The 16,729-nt window shown below is 34.7% G+C and overlaps 1 protein-coding gene and 1 long non-coding RNA gene across 2 annotated transcripts in view; one reads left to right on the plus strand and one right to left on the minus strand.

Moving 5' to 3' along the window:
* Positions 1-14,506, plus strand: part of LOC110830628 (uncharacterized) — a 35,057-nt gene extending 20,551 nt beyond the window's left edge. The window contains exons 4-10 of the mRNA XM_087348774.1: positions 576-751; positions 1,586-3,966; positions 7,654-7,758; positions 9,686-9,943; positions 10,710-10,837; positions 11,855-12,441; positions 14,001-14,506. Of these exons, the coding sequence (XP_087204900.1) occupies positions 576-751; positions 1,586-3,966; positions 7,654-7,758; positions 9,686-9,943; positions 10,710-10,837; positions 11,855-12,441; positions 14,001-14,341 (3,976 nt within the window). The 3' untranslated portion in view covers positions 14,342-14,506. The remainder of the gene's footprint in view (positions 1-575; positions 752-1,585; positions 3,967-7,653; positions 7,759-9,685; positions 9,944-10,709; positions 10,838-11,854; positions 12,442-14,000) is intronic.
* Positions 4,342-6,666, minus strand: LOC147873909 (uncharacterized). Its single transcript, XR_015535178.1, has 2 exons — positions 5,869-6,666; positions 4,342-5,664 (listed from the first exon to the last, which is right to left on the minus strand). It is a non-coding gene; the product is annotated as an uncharacterized LOC147873909 (long non-coding RNA).
* Positions 14,507-16,729: the final 2,223 nt, after the last annotated feature.

Below are 16,729 nucleotides of genomic sequence, written 5' to 3' on the forward strand. Positions count from 1 at the left end.
CCAGTATCTGGGTCACTGTTCAGATTCAGGATTCCTGGAATATGAATGAAAAGTATTTACCACTACACCACTGCTTTTCAGTGTAGAGGGGTAGATTCATAAAATCTATTAGACATTTATAGTACTCAAGATGAAAGATCATCTTCTACCTACAAAGGAAACAGCAATGCAGAAAATGCTGGCACATATCTATGACTTTAGCAGAATTCAAATCTGGTACCTCAGTGTGTAAGTGGATCAACTGTGAGTGTCTTAGGCCTGTGGTCAGTAGCAATGATTCATGGTGTCTAAAAAATGAAGATCCATTTTTAGCTTTTGAACTTTGCCATATGTATGTGTTTGAATATTCCAGTTTTATTAGATTCTTGGTAATCAAATGTGAACATACTGTTTTAATTTGTACAGATTTGGATATCAAATGGGAGTACATTTAATCATGTTACAGCTTCCTGCTTTCAAAGAACATAATTATCTTTATTCTAACTACCAGTTTAGTCTCTCTTCACATTTATTCAATCATATATATCATGGTTGAGATTAAGGACACTCGAAACATTTCATTCTATGTCATTAAGGGTTCTGTTGGAAGACCCACGGACCAGTGTGGACACTGCAGAGAAGAAAGGACAGACAGCCTTGCATTTAGCTGCATTAAAAGGGAACTGTGAAATTATGAAGGTGCTTCTGGAAATGTCAAAAGTGGATGTGAATGCTGTTGATGAAGCTGGATGCACTGCACTGCATGTTGCAGGTTTGCAAAATGTCTTACATGTTGGTGTAGCATTTATTTCACATTAACCAACTATATCATAGCTGCAGAGTATGTTAGATATTCTGCAGTATTGCCCAGCTTTTCAGTGAAATAGATGCATATTAATTTGTAATGTCAATATTTGTAATCAGTTTGGAGATGAATGTTTAGAATTCACTGTTCAGCATTCAAAATATCTTTATTTACTAATCAGTTTATTAAACAGAATACTGGTCTGAGTCCTTGTCTGTGACTGAGAATCTGCTGAACAGATGGACCAGTAGAGTAGTTGAGACTGACCAGCATTAGTGAAAAAGTTTCTTAAAGTTGGTGGCAGTCATTATTTTGGCTTTACACTGTGAAAATAAATGCATAAAGTCAAGTTTTTATTAGAAACAGACAACAAATATAGAAACAGAATTCAGACTGTATTTTTAATTTGATATGTTTTCAGTCTCCAAATATGCTTGAGAAATTTAACTGCTCTGAACCCGCATTAAAATTTTATACAATGGGAACTTTGTGATTTATGCATTACCTAGTATTGCTAGAAAATGCTGGGATGAGGGAGACAAAGCAATTTATATAAAATTTGTATGGGGTAACCTGTTGGAAAATGTCTACTTCAGAGACAGAGACAGGATCTTAGGAAGGTTAGGTTGTGAAGATTGAAAGTGAATGGTACTAACTTTTGTTTCCATGTCCAGTTGTAAGCTTTGGTATTAGCATTTAGATAAAAAGTCAAATACATGTAATAATAGTTGTGTAAAATTATGCTCATTGGAGTATACAAAGCAGGCATTCCTCTTAATTTAGAATTTCTTTCATTTTCAGGGACTTCATCTCTTCTGGGAGAAGTCTCTAAGGAGAGGTTCTTAAGTTGCATTTCCTTGTTGATGGACAGATCTGATCTTGAGATAAACAGACCTGATAAGGATGGTCTTACAGCACTAAGCCGCACCATCATGTCTTCACGGAAGGACATGGCCCAGGCAATGTTGAGACACAAACGAGGATGTTTTCTAAATTTGGACACATTCCTGGCCAGCTATTATGGAAGATCAATCAGAGAAGCTATTCAATATACATTTCCAGAATTATTGCCAGACCTTCCTGCACCACTTCAAGAAAAACTAGATCCTCCTATTGCTGCCAGTCGACTTCTGGCATCACTTCAGAAGGGAGATTTCAATAGATTTCAGTCACTGCTTCAGAGCCATTCTGTGAATCTAACTCACTGGTATGATGAACCATACCACTGCACAATTATAGAAATTGCCAGCCAACTGAAGAACAGAGAAGACTTTGTGAAAGAACTGCTAAAAGTAGGCGCAAACCCAAACACTGTCAATTCACGTACATCTCAGCCTCTGCTCCATTTGACAGCAAAAAGAGGAAATACAAAATTGTTACAAATTTTGTTGCGCGAACAAGAAATAAATATCAATGTGAAGGATTCATATGGACGTACGCCTTTGCACTGTCTTGCTGGAGTTCAGTGCAGAAATAAGGCTGAATCAGATTTCCTTCAGAAGTCTATTTGTTTATTACTTGGAGAATCAGACCCAGTAAATAATACAACTCCAAAGGCTGATATTCATGCTGTCACATCAGCTGGGGAAACAGCACTACATATAGCAGCTCGCATGGGAGACGGGCAGACAGTCCTGACACTTCTGAGACATGGTGCGAATGTGATGCACAAAATGTCAGGGGTTGGCCCTCCTTTGAAGTACATTGAACCCACTGTGATGGAGCATATCCTGGATGAGTGCATAGACAGCAGTGATGAGTCTTCTGTACAGAAAGATTATATGCTTATCTTTAATTATAATTTTTTAAATCCAATAAATGGCAGTGATCAAAAGAAAATTGGAGAGAAGCAGCAATATTGTGAATCAGAGATGCCACCATTATGGTATCTTGCGAACAAGCATCAGTTTAAACATTTGCTGAAACACCCAGTAATAACAAGCTTTCTGACACTCAAGTGGAGGAAAATACGTTTTATGTTCTTTACAAATGTTGTGTTTTATTCTCTGTTTCTTTTAGTCCTAACCTGGTACAGTTTCCTCACAAGTGGAAATAACAATGAATCTAATGAAGGTAGCGAGAATGAAACTAGAACTAACAGTGAAAGCCTAAAACAAACTGGAAATAACCACCATGATGACAGCAATGAACACATGGCAGCACTTGTGCTTCTGTCCACCCTCCTAGTGATCCTTGTTTTAAGGGAGACTTTTCAATTCCTTATGTCCCCTAAAGCTTACCTAAAACACACTCAGAATTTCATACTTTGGATAATTATTGCAACAACTCTAAATGTCTGTCTAGATAATGTAATTAATATATTTCCAGAGTGCACAGCTATCTCTCTTCTACTAGCATGGACTCAGTTTGTTTCATTCTTAGGAGGTTTTCCTGTTCTTTCCATTCACCTAGAAATGTTGAAGACTGTTGCATGGACTTTCTTAACATCCATGGTATGTTACTGCCCACTCTTCTTTGCATTTGGCATAAGTTTCTACACCATGTTTCGAAATAGTGGTTCTAGTGAGGATGAATTTTTCTCCTCGAGCCTTGGAATGTCTATGCTAAAAACTTTTATAATGTTCGCTGGGGAATTTGAGGCATCTGATATTCCATTTGAAGTGGCTCCATACACAAGTCACTTGGTCTTCACTGTATTTGTATTCTTGATTTCAATTGTTCTTCTGAACCTTCTAAATGGTCTAGCTGTTAGTGATGCTCAGGCTATAAGAAATGATGCTGAGATTCTGAGTTTAAGTGCCCGAGTGAAACTAATATCGTACATTGAAAAAACAAGCTCTGGGCGTATTCAGTTCTTTTCTGTACTTAAAAATCTTTCTGATAAAAAGTTAAGAGTATTTCCAAACAGAAAGGAAGGTAGGGTGGAAGTAAATGGAATTATTGTGGAGAATACATTCCTAGACGAGGAAATAGTACAACAAGCAATTTCTCTTGTTAGTAACAGAAAGAAGACATCACAAGAAAATGCAAACAAAAGTGAAAAACAGCTGCAAAACAAATTATCAGATATAGAAAAATGTCAGCTAGACATGAACAAGGAATTGAAGGAGCTGAAACTGAAATTTGAACACTTTGTTAAAGCCAGCAAGGAAACACAAAACAAGCTAAATGAAATACATGCACTTGTGTTGCAATCACATGGCTCCTACACTAGCCAAAAATGAATGCATAGTGAGACAACAATTGAGATTCTTTATAAATTATTTTTATAGCATGAGATATATTAGCATTAGTTATTATAGATTTAGACTCAAGAATATGACACAGACTTATCAATTTAACTTCAGAAATGATATAATTACTCATTTATACCTTGATTTTTGAATTTATACTTTAATAATTGAGCTGTTGTTACATGAAAGAAATATGTTTGTTGTCAAATCAATTTTCTGTAACCTATGTAGTAGGGAAATATGGAATTTAAATCCCTGTATTGCAGGGCTGCTGGTCAGGCTATAAATCTGGTTAATGGTTTAGCAGTATGCTACTGTGATGCAAGGCCAACTGGACAATGCATGAAGTGTGATAAACAGGCATTAAAGGCTAATATTATTATGTTTTTATTTGAGTTAAGTTATAAAGGTTTTAAAAGCTCTATTTGTTTACAGTCTTTTTTCCAATCTATTTTAATACAAATCAAAGCCACTCTTTATCTGTATGCGACATTCTTTGCAGGCAAAAATGGTACAGCAAACTCCTTATGCTGGGAAAGCTGAATGTATTTTGCTTGGTCAGATAATTTGTGGGATCTGTCAGCAGAAGGTTCTGTTTCCAAGTAAATTCTGCATACTAGAAAGTTTTCCTTTGTAAGTAATAAAGTTTGGGTTTAATAGGTGCATACCCTTTTTACAAATAATTGAAAGAATTATATAACAACAATAAAGATACAAAATTATAGTATACTTTCACAAGTTCCTATTTATTTTAAAATGAATATGGACCACTGCATTTCTATGTACAACTTGTGCTTTAATTGTATTATTTATTATTCTCTATAAGGTGTAATGAATGAGAGAACAGCATCATTTATAGAACTGTATGAAAGTCACATCATCTGTATATAATTTATGAATATAATCAGTTGCATGAAAAGAAGAAACTATGTAATTACAATAGGTTTTATAGTGTAAAAAGCTATCTATGTTGACCGCTGTTTTATTGTATGTCAAATGTTTATTTCATAAATCTATTGCTCTGCAGAGCTTGGGCGCTGTTTGATACAAACCTAATCAATAGGGAAAAACAAAATTATTCACCATTGTCTTTCATGAATTTGAGGAAATGTTATATGGCAATAAACTAGTAAAAAATTTAAATATGCACTGGTCCTGAAATGTTCCTATTTTGAGTTTTAATGGATGCATCCTGTTGTGGGTTGATCGTTACTTGTAGACAGTCCATCTACACAACAATTTTTTATTATATTTTGAATATTCATTAAGATTTATTTAATGTTTTGACCTTAACTGGTCCTCTTCAGGTAGTTCTCTTTAATTGTTTGAGTACAGTCAATTTTTATTAGATTTATAGATTTATAAGAAGTTTAAAATGTCAGAATGATGTAACTCCACGAGACAGTCCTCGCTGAACAGGTCATAGCAGGCAAGAAATCTCTTGTTTATGTGGAACCTCAATATTCATTAGTGTGTTGACAAAGGCCCATCAGAGGACCCATATCTTCAGCCAGCTGAATCCAGTGAACACCACACCCTTTTTCTATCCAGTTCATTTTAAGATCCACCTATGTACAACAGATGTTTGGAGTGGTCTCTTCATACAAATGTCCTGACCAATTTTCTTATTGAATTCTTCCATGGATCCTACATGTCTCCCCAGTCTCATTCACCTTGAGGTGAAACCTAACAGACAAGAAAGTAGAACATATGAAGCACAATTTTTCTTAATCCTATCAATCCTCTCTTAGGGTCAAATATTCTTCTCAAACTCTGATAACAAAACGCTTTCAATATATGTTCCTCTGACATGAGGTGATAAATAATGCTAAAGAACATGTTACGAACAATTTTCAGTGGGCCATGCTGGAGTAGTCTAATACAGTTTACCTTTATTCTCAGGTTTTAAGGTTGAAGCTAATGCAACAGCCACGGGATCATAAAATTCTTTCAAGTATGAATAATGGATAGCATTTTAAAACAGATGGCATAAATTTTCATGAAATAAAACACACATTTTAAAACCAGTTCGTACTTCTTTCCGTATAACCTACGATTGTATTATCTAATATGCAGTGATATTCCCATAACCTGAATTTATTATTATTATTAGGCAAGTGTATTGCGTGTGCTATTGTAATTTTGTTGTTATTATTGTTATTATTTTGCGCAATGGTTTGAGTGTAGAAACGTGATGATTGTTTGTGTGCTACACTACTTCTTACTCTGAACATGATTGGTACGAATAAAATATTAACGATCAGTCATGAAATATCAACACAGTTGTAGAGAATGCAACCACCGACCAATAATTCGTACAATGTCGTAAATTGTAGCACACCAAACCCAGACCCTGTAACAGTTACTGAAATTAACAAAAAAGGTTGTGATTCTCTGTATTAAACGAACTTATTATGTTAAACATAAACAAACCATCTTTCTTGTTGACAGTCTCAGGTTTGTCAAGAATTGAATTAATAAATAATGAGATTTTGTTTTGTTTCAGAGTTTGTATGCTCTTTGTTGTTATTTGATGAATATGAACATGCTTCATTATTTCTGTGGCTCCTCCAATTTAATTCACTGTGATTAACTTTCTCTCATTAAATTAACAGTAGCCTATTTATTTGTATCTCATGTGAAATTGATAATTATTTTAAATAAGTTACTGTAAGCAAGGCACAGTACTGTGTGAATAAAATACCATAGTATCATATATGGGTAACTGATACAATACTAAGCAACTACTATATGGACCTGTTCATTACATTTTACTGACACAATGATCCCCACAAAGCCTTTGCCATGTGGCTTTATTGATACTCAGCTACCCAATATGAAGGGAATGAGCTATGCCCTTCCAATATTCAAGAATCATGGAGGAGTTGAACATGATCTGGCCAATACATAAAATACAGCTTCATGTTGTCATGAATTCATAACTTATCTCCAAAACTTGTTTACAAGGTATGTATATATCAGTTAACATGTGGATCAGTATATACATGTTCTAACCATATGTTCTGTAGAGGGAAGAGCATCACTCACTGACTTTATTATCTTTGTTATTTTTATACGTATTAATATATATTACATTGATCCAAGATAGAATGATGATAGCATGTGCATACCATATATTATCTAAAGCAGCATGAGAATTATAAAGTTAATGGTTTTTGCAACTATTATTGGAAGTTAAATATTTGAAGCCTATAATGAGCTAGAAAATTATGGAGAATCATTTGCACAGTGAAAATTTACCTTCAAAAAGAATAAAAATGTACGGATTTGACCTCGTGAAAGACAGGCAATGCCTGATATTAATGTAGTGGTGAGATTTCAGAGATCTGCAGATCAGAGGTAATGATCATATTGTTTGAACACAAAAGCATGGAATATGTGAAGCTCTATTAGACCAGTACCTGAAAACATAATGTTTTACATAATTTAACAGAATGTGTAAGTGATTATTCAAGAAGAGTGCATTTTAGATTTTTTATGTTAACATATTTATTAACATGTAATTTATACTATATGATTTGTAAAATTGAGAAATTGGAGTCACATATAATTGTGAATGCAACATTTTAAATCATGGAATAGTTCTCCATTTTATTTATTCCTTCTAGAGTTAGTTTTTATCAAAAGAGCCATCAGCCACATCTATGCTGATCATATGCAGCACTGGCCATGAGTACTCCTTGGAATTTCAGTGTTCAACAGGACTTGGAACAGCAACCGCTTAACATGGCGCTCCTCCTCTTACAACAAGAACTCGCAGTGAGTGTTGTTGAACTAGAGTTGCTGTTTTCAGCAATGACATCTCTCTCTCTCTCTGTCTGCAATCCCAGCATACTTGTTTTCCATTGTGCAAATAATTACCAAAAGCAGTATGTTTATTTTATAATCATACCTGTTTCATAGCAAAAGTCTGTGATTTTCTGTGTACTGACTGTTCTCTGTATTGTTTTCTTGAATCTGAACCCTTTTATAGCCACAATTCAGATTGCTGTATTTCATATACTTGTGTCTCTATGAAGCATTGGATGTTAACTCTATCCTCGCATAGTCCATTGCATTCAGTTGCCACAAAAGTGTTAAATGGAGAATGTAATAACTGTTCTCTATATTGTATTATTGAATCTTAACCTTTACATAGTCATATTTCAGATTGCTATCTTTGACATACTAATGTCTCTCATGTTATGACACAACTGACTGAGGATGAATCAAAATATTTCCCACACATCTTTTATAGCTTGTTTTGGAGAGATAATTACTGCAGTAAATCCTGGTATTTGTGGCTTTTTAAACTAATACGTTTAAAGTCTCTGTGAAATGACAGATATTTGAATTTTGACTGACAGATTCTCTGCCATTACCTGTTAGAACATGATGCCAAAATACAAAGTTTTAATGTGAATGTGATACTAATTATTGTAATATTTTGCTGAACTTGATGGGGGACGTTTAGCTGATATTGAGAAATCTGGTAGTGAAAGACCTAGACTGTGCATCACTGATTTTATGTGCAGGTTAATTTGAGGATTTTTGCGTTGTGTTGAACGCATGCTTTAGAAACACAGTTCCTTGCAACAGTCAATGGAGAGATTTATTTGTATTCACATCAGGCCTGATATAATTTCTTGTATTTGTCTGATGTTCTTATTATTGGTACTGGATGTTTTCTCTCTGCTTTTTGTACAATCTGCCGCATATAAAATCTTAGTTTCTGTATTTGTTTGCTCTAAGATGCTGTGTCAACGCCTGACATTGTCTAGCATTAAATGTTATACAGTAGGTGATATTGAATACTGCCAATGAACCTGACAAGCACATTTATCATGCACTTTCTTTCATTTGTTAAAATGTTTAGCCAGGAACTGTTCTTGTTAGAAGTATGTCTCACCTTGGTTGCAGGAATTAAAAGGAAGCTCACAGCTGATGAAATCTAGTTAACAAGCATCCCAAGAAATTACAGCTTATTACTATATATATTTACTGCCTGCCTACCTGTTCTAGTCATATTTTAAGAACTAAACTGTGTATAATCCATTGGCATAATGTTTTTACTACTCAGAATACCTGCCTGAAATGAAGTACAGGTTTGCTGCATCCTTGTACGGTAATTAAGCTACAGTAGACTCCCAATTATCTGAATTGGTTGAGAAATATATTTTCATGGATAATTGAAACTGTGGGTAATCTGCAAAAACTAAAGAAAAACATGCAAATACAATAAACATGTATGTTTATTTACAGACATAACACTACTCAAATTCTTAAAGATTTGCTGATAACATAAAGGATTTTACATAAAATTTATCAAGGTACATGTCAACTATTTTTTAAAATGAATTATAACGGATAGTAATAATGTTCTACTGTCATAAATTTCAGGTTTTAGAAACATTTGATTTATGTTAATGTCTTAAATGACATGACATTGTAATATTTATTCCCTTCTCTTTGTTTTTTGTTCTTTTACAACAGATTTTCTGAATAATTTTTTAATGTTTGTCTAAACCAGGTAGACCCCAGTTAATCCACCACTAGATAATCAGGAATCTACTGTGTTTAAGTGTTGATCTAGTGAAGTTATACAGTTGTCAGTGCAATACATTGAAACTAACAGTCTGAGTGGGAAGATATCTCTGTCATTAAAGAAAAGCAGCTGAAATTGACATTTTAAGATCTTTCTTGGCAGGAGCTAGGCTCTGGAGCCCCATGTGGCAGACAGATTTCAAAGGAGGAAGATCATGCTGAAAGTATTTCCCCTAAACATCTGGAACCAACAGTATACATTAAAGAGGAACCTCATTCTTTGTCAGTGGATTACTCATATCCTGCTATGCCTAATAACTTCAACATGATACCTCAAGCTTGGCCATCGTCACAGCCATTGCATCTGCAACGTGTGGAACAAACATTTCCAGACATGACTGAGAAGACTATCTTAAACTTAGTATGTATTTGATGTATGTATGTATATATGATATGATATGATATATGTAGTTCTTTAAATATTCCTTGACATGAAAATAGCTGTCTTCTGGATTTTAGTGCCCTGTAGTCTGGTAGAAGTTTACCAACTTTTCGGTCTAGTCTCAAGCACCCATAACTATGAAAGAAAAAGAAACATGTATTTGGATATATCAGTAACTGCATATTACTTCTGTATGTACATTAAGACACTGCAGATTTGAATCTGTTGATAACATTTATGAAATGATATGATTGTTTTGCACTTTATCATGATCTATGTTTGTTTCATGATTGTGCATCCTTACAGATTGTTAAAAATGTGATCATATCACATGTTTAGAGGTAATTTATCTTTGTAAACCACATTAGTAGATTTTATATCCTACCATTACTGGTTATGCTGTAGGTTGAAAGTTGCTAATATGTGTAACTATTTGTTGCATATTTGAAGATCACTGTCTTCTGGGTTGTTGCACCATGTAGTATGGTAGAAGTTTACCAGTGTTTCAGAGGTGCCTGCTGCCTCCATCATCATCAACCTGATGGTGGAGGCAGCAAGGACCTCTGAAACACTGGTAAACTTCTGCCATGCTACATGGTGCAACAACCCAGTAAACAGCCATCTTCAAACTCACAACCACGAGAACCACCTCAGATCCTACTTGCTGCAAATAATTCGTTGTTATGATATTTTATTTGGTCAGGAACAATTTATGTTAAAATGTTACATGATTTCATTCTTCTAGGATGATATTAAGGAGGAAGTTGAACCTGAAAAAGGCAATGTCTGTAGTGGAGGTTTCAATGAGACATCTGATTGTAATAAATGCAATGTGCCACAATACCCTGCAGAATCTCTCTGTAGAAATGAAATGTAAGTATTTTTCTATATTAATTGTTGTTATCTGTGAATAGGGGACTTTAAGTCCCCATACTATCAGGTTATTGGTCAGTTTTTAACAGTTAACAATGGTGCTGTGACACATGACCACCTGAACTGCCCATAAGCCATGTCACATGACCAGTATAGGTTAACTGATTCCTTTTATTTGAAATTGGTCTAATAAATGTTGTATAAAGTGAAGCTTTTGCAGCGACTGAAGTTGATGAAAGACTCTCAGGCTACAAGCCGCGTTAGGTGGCTGAATGGTGAATACACCATGGCTTCTGCCAATGTTTCGAGAGCCATCTCTGCTCTCATCCTGTGTAGGAAACTGGTCCTCTGTAGCACGCTCGCCGATGGGAACAGGGGATATGGTATATTCACCATTCAGTCACCTGACACGGCTTGTAGCCCGAGAGTCTTTCATCAACTAATAAATGTTGTTAAATTGAAAGGGTTGTATGCCAGTATTACAGCAGTAGTCAGAATTATGCTTCTGGTTTAACAAACTAACCAAATAACTACTTAACTCTGTGGAGTAGAGTCCTTTTCAAGAACCTTTTAGTTGATTAGTTAGTTAAAAAATGTTCTGCCTTTAATGGAACCTAAATGTTCTTTACTGAGTTGACAAGAATCCACCAAGTCCAAGACAATTTGAAATGTTTTATTACATGCTAGTTGTTAATCCCTTGCCCATTGGAAAACTGCATGATCACCCTTTGTTATCAGTCTGCAACTGCTTATGATTGATACTGTTGGTTCTGTTCATCTTTGATGAATAAATAATTTATTTAAACAGGAGAGCTTTTATGTATAATGATGCTAATAATTGTTTTAATGCAGTATGTTTCATGTAGATATAGCTGTAAATTTATTGTTAATATTATAAACATTTCCAGTATTATATAAACATAACATATGTAGCTCTGCATTGTTATAGATGTGTGTTAATTGCAAAATGCTTCTTTTTATTGAAGCATACTGATCCTCACAATTTTTTCTTTATAGGTATCAGAAAAGAATGTGCACAACAGAGAATTTATACCATTTCTCATCAGTTCCATTTTCTGGTCCTTCCACATGGTACAGTGTAAAGGCATTCACTGGAAAGGAGACAGTGAACAGATGGGATACTCAAGCAGAAAATGCAAGAAACTATAATAACTATTTTAGTGGCAGAAACATGCCTTCATCCCATATTGTGAATGGACATGGTTCATTGCAAGGGGAGATGGTTTATGGACCAATGGCACATGCTAATCATATCCCACTGATTTGTCAAGTATGTGGGAAAGGTTTCGGCATTAAGGAACAACTTTTGAATCATATGATGGTACATCAAAATCGGAAACCTCACATTTGTGAAATATGTGAAAAAAGTTTCAGTTCTCCTGGAAATTTAAAGACACACATTATGATACACACAGGTCAGAAGCCACACTCATGTGAGAAATGTGGCAAAAGGTTCACTACTTTGGGAAACCTAAAAACTCATTCTGTGGTCCATACTGCTGAGAAGCCACATCCATGTCAAGTGTGTGGAAAAGGATTTACAACTCTTGGAAATCTCAAGACACATTTACTAATACATTCAGGTGAAGTAGATCTGTAGAGCAGTAACTGTAGATGGTACACAAAGTATAACAGTGATACTTCAGATAGGTACTTTTAAATTACTATGCAGGATGAATCAAAGCTCTGATATAGTTTTATGGAAGTTGTTGGCGGTATCATTTGGAGCAGGTAATATAATTTTTTAATGTTTTCCACCGTTTCCAAGTTTTGGGAGATTTATGTTGATGTAATATTGTGACTGGCAGGGGGCTCAGCTCATGGAAGTACAGGTAGTTGAAGCATAATTTTGAGACTTTGAGGATACTATCAGTTACAAGAACAATGACAGTAACTAAAATGCATACATTTACTAATGTGGAGTATGCAGATATTCATTTCATGTATGATTCTTGCAATGGAAATTCTCTTGCTGCATTGTGGGAATGTCAGTGTCAACATCTGGATTTGAGAAAATGTTACAGATGTGTATTTGAAATGATGCATTGTAATCATTGAGAATCAGGCACAAATTAAACATGAATTTGGAATTTCCCCTTTGTTTATCAGTAAAATAAAAAAGAAGCTTAATGAGTGAAGCATCTCTATGAAACAAACACTAAATTTTGTAGTTGCTATTAATGTCAACATTTGTTTCATGTACTGTTCAGTTTTATTTCCTTTCCATTTGGGGCATACATTCAGTGTTGACCGTATTTGTCCCACTATTTGTGAGAGGAAGTCAGTAAATTACAAAGTACAAAAGAATCTACATGAATGAGCAAATAAATGAAAGTCTACCATGATCACCACGTTCATTGAAGCAGTGTCTTGTCACTCTACCTGGGCCTTGGTGTCCACTAGAAAGTTCTTTAGTTGCTGGTGGAACAGTTGTCAGAAATCTATTTTCATATCTCTTCTGTGTGTAGAGTATTTGCAATTAAGATAATGTTTCAGCTGGCCACACTAATGGAAATTGTTTGGTGTTGGGCTGGAGCTGAAAATCGGTTGAGGGGTCTCCTGTTTTGCATGCTGAAGTCATACTGACTGACATATTTGTGAATTAATCAGACTTAAGTCAGGTAGAACATATATTGATTCTGAGTTGCGGTCCACTCTAAAAAAGAGAGACAATAATGAATGATATAATTAATTCCAAAGATTTAATAAAACTTAATTAATTTGCATAAGGTTTATTCAGTCCCTATATGCTTTTTCCTATGAATTGCAAATGGATGTGCCGCCAGTTAACAAGTTGCTTGCACCTGCAAGCTATATTTTCTTAAATATGTACCAATATTTGGTTGTATGCATATCAATATTTTGATACTGGTGTATAGCCTGTATGATCTAATATTTTCTTTGCCAATAACAAATTAACAAGGGGCTTGTGAGACTGTCTCAGAGCCCCCTGCACCACATCACTAATCACAAATAATCTTATATTTAAACTTTCTTTATGGCTAGTTGATGTGACTGCGATCATTTAATATCATTTTATAAACAAAATTATATTCCACACAACAGGAAATAGAGGATGTGCATTTTAGCAAATAGTATTTTAGTTTGGTGACTGATGTCAAGGCCTGCTCTGTCTGTGCAGGTGAGAGACCATATGTATGTGAAGTCTGTGGGAAACGGTTCACAACACGAGGCAATGCGAAGGCCCATTCAGTGACTCATACTGCAGAGAAACCGTTTGTTTGCCATGTGTGTGGCAAGAACTTCAGTCATAAAGGCAATCTAAAGACACATATTGTGTCCAGGCATATGGCTAATAAGCCACAATATGATTGTGTTATGTGTGGAAGAAATTTTGCACAAGCAGAAACACTAGACACACATATAGCATTAGTACATGCTGCTACATCTCTACCTCTTTCCAGTTTGCAAGATGAGCTACAGTGTGAAGAGTCTCCAGCTTTCTTACCAGTGAAAGTGTAGTAAGTTTTGGAAGTAGAAACTGTATGTAGAAATGCTTGTGGAAAATTTGGTAATTGGTGATGAAGTTGTTTTTTTTGCCTCATTTTGTAAAATGCTCAGATTGAAATGTAAAAGAATAGCAATACTCATGCATTTTGTTATATATTTATACAGTATTAGAAAGTATGTCCTGTTATTTTCTTTTGTTCCCTTTGAACAAATTAACCAAAAATCCAGGTTCCGTATTCAGACATTCCAATACATGATAGAGGTTGTTTTAGACATGTTCTGTTTTTAATGTGTAATTTAGGGAGCTTCAGAAAGAGACTCCTGTATGATATAATTAAGGGAAATTGATATTTAAGAGCTAAGTGGATTACTGAATTGTTGAATGTAGAGGCAGTTAATATTTCACTTCAACTTGTTCAATTTTGGTGGTGACCAAACTGCTAAATGTTACAAATATTCAGATCACAACACATAAAATTGATAGTTTTTGTGTCACATGATCATGAACTTGTGAAGAATTTTTCAGTTGTATGCTGCTTCCATAAGGACATTAAATATATCATCTACAGACATTTAAGAGTTCTTTCGCATCACATATTCAGTGACTCATACTGCAGAGAAACCGTTTGTTTGCCATGTGTGTGGCAAGAACTTCAGTCATAAAGGCAATCTAAAGACACATATTGTGTCCAGGCATATGGCTAATAAGCCACAATATGATTGTGTTATGTGTGGAAGAAATTTTGCACAAGCAGAAACACTAGACACACATATAGCATTAGTACATGCTGCTACATCTCTACCTCTTTCCAGTTTGCAAGATGAGCTACAGTGTGAAGAGTCTCCAGCTTTCTTACCAGTGAAAGTGTAGTAAGTTTTGGAAGTAGAAACTGTATGTAGAAATGCTTGTGGAAAATTTGGTAATTGGTGATGAAGTTGTTTTTTTTGCCTCATTTTGTAAAATGCTCAGATTGAAATGTAAAAGAATAGCAATACTCATGCATTTTGTTATATATTTATACAGTATTAGAAAGTATGTCCTGTTATTTTCTTTTGTTCCCTTTGAACAAATTAACCAAAAATCCAGGTTCCGTATTCAGACATTCCAATACATGATAGAGGTTGTTTTAGACATGTTCTGTTTTTAATGTGTAATTTAGGGAGCTTCAGAAAGAGACTCCTGTATGATATAATTAAGGGAAATTGATATTTAAGAGCTAAGTGGATTACTGAATTGTTGAATGTAGAGGCAGTTAATATTTCACTTCAACTTGTTCAATTTTGGTGGTGACCAAACTGCTAAATGTTACAAATATTCAGATCACAACACATAAAATTGATAGTTTTTGTGTCACATGATCATGAACTTGTGAAGAATTTTTCAGTTGTATGCTGCTTCCATAAGGACATTAAATATATCATCTACAGACATTTAAGAGTTCTTTCGCATCACATATTGTGACTGGCTATCAACTGGATGACTGGGGTTTGATTACACATCTGTAGATTGGATGGATTTCATGTATTACTAAAAAGCTTTTTATTTGTGGGGAGTAGATAGCATGTTAAAGCAAGAAAGTGTGCCATTAGTTAGAAATGATGAAACTCTGAAAATGACAACAGTCTCTACATATTCTGCCTTGTTAAGGATTACAGCTGTCAAGGTGGGACATGAAACAGTACTTGTGTTTGTGCTCCTATTGAGGGTTATATAGCTTTCTTTGAGATTATGAAGTCATAGATTTTCTTGATATTATTTAAAAATACAAATTTAATAAATCCTTTAACCAGGAATGGAGCATAGCACATTAACTGATTGGGAATGTGAACTGAATTTAAATGGTTCTGGTTCCAGTCATATATAGTGGGTCTAAAATTTGAACTACTTATTCAAAAAGTGATAAAACGCTGAAATGACCAGAGCAGGCCATAGGTATAATCCACGAAGAAACAAGACTGCTAACGAGGAGCAGTGTAAACACTATTTATAAAGACAGATCGGTGATTTATATTTGTTTCTATTTTCGAGTTTGACAGCACTTCCTTTCCACACGTTTACTATTAACAGTAAGGCAACATCCTGAGCTTACGCAAAATCTTGGTGTACATAAAGCAGAAGAAAGGTATAAACCTATTACTGTTATGTGGTACAGGAAGCCGATTATCTCAGACAACCCAAAATACTGTGATCCTGTTCTTTAAATTGTATCGGATAACAGTATTATCCCATAATGTATCGTGTGGCCAAAAAGTGAAAACTTTATGCAGATTTAAATTTCTTATTACTATGTATATATTAAAATGAGAATCTTTTAATCTAAAAGATCGTAAAATTGTATAAGCTGAAAGGCTATGTACGTCCCACTTGATACGATTGATACATAGGCACTCGCTCATAAT

This window comes from Zootermopsis nevadensis, unplaced genomic scaffold (assembly GCF_977971745.1).
Source record: "Zootermopsis nevadensis isolate Lab colony 2312 unplaced genomic scaffold, Znev_1.0 Znev_ptg000013l, whole genome shotgun sequence".
NCBI lineage: Eukaryota > Metazoa > Arthropoda > Insecta > Blattodea > Termopsidae > Zootermopsis > Zootermopsis nevadensis.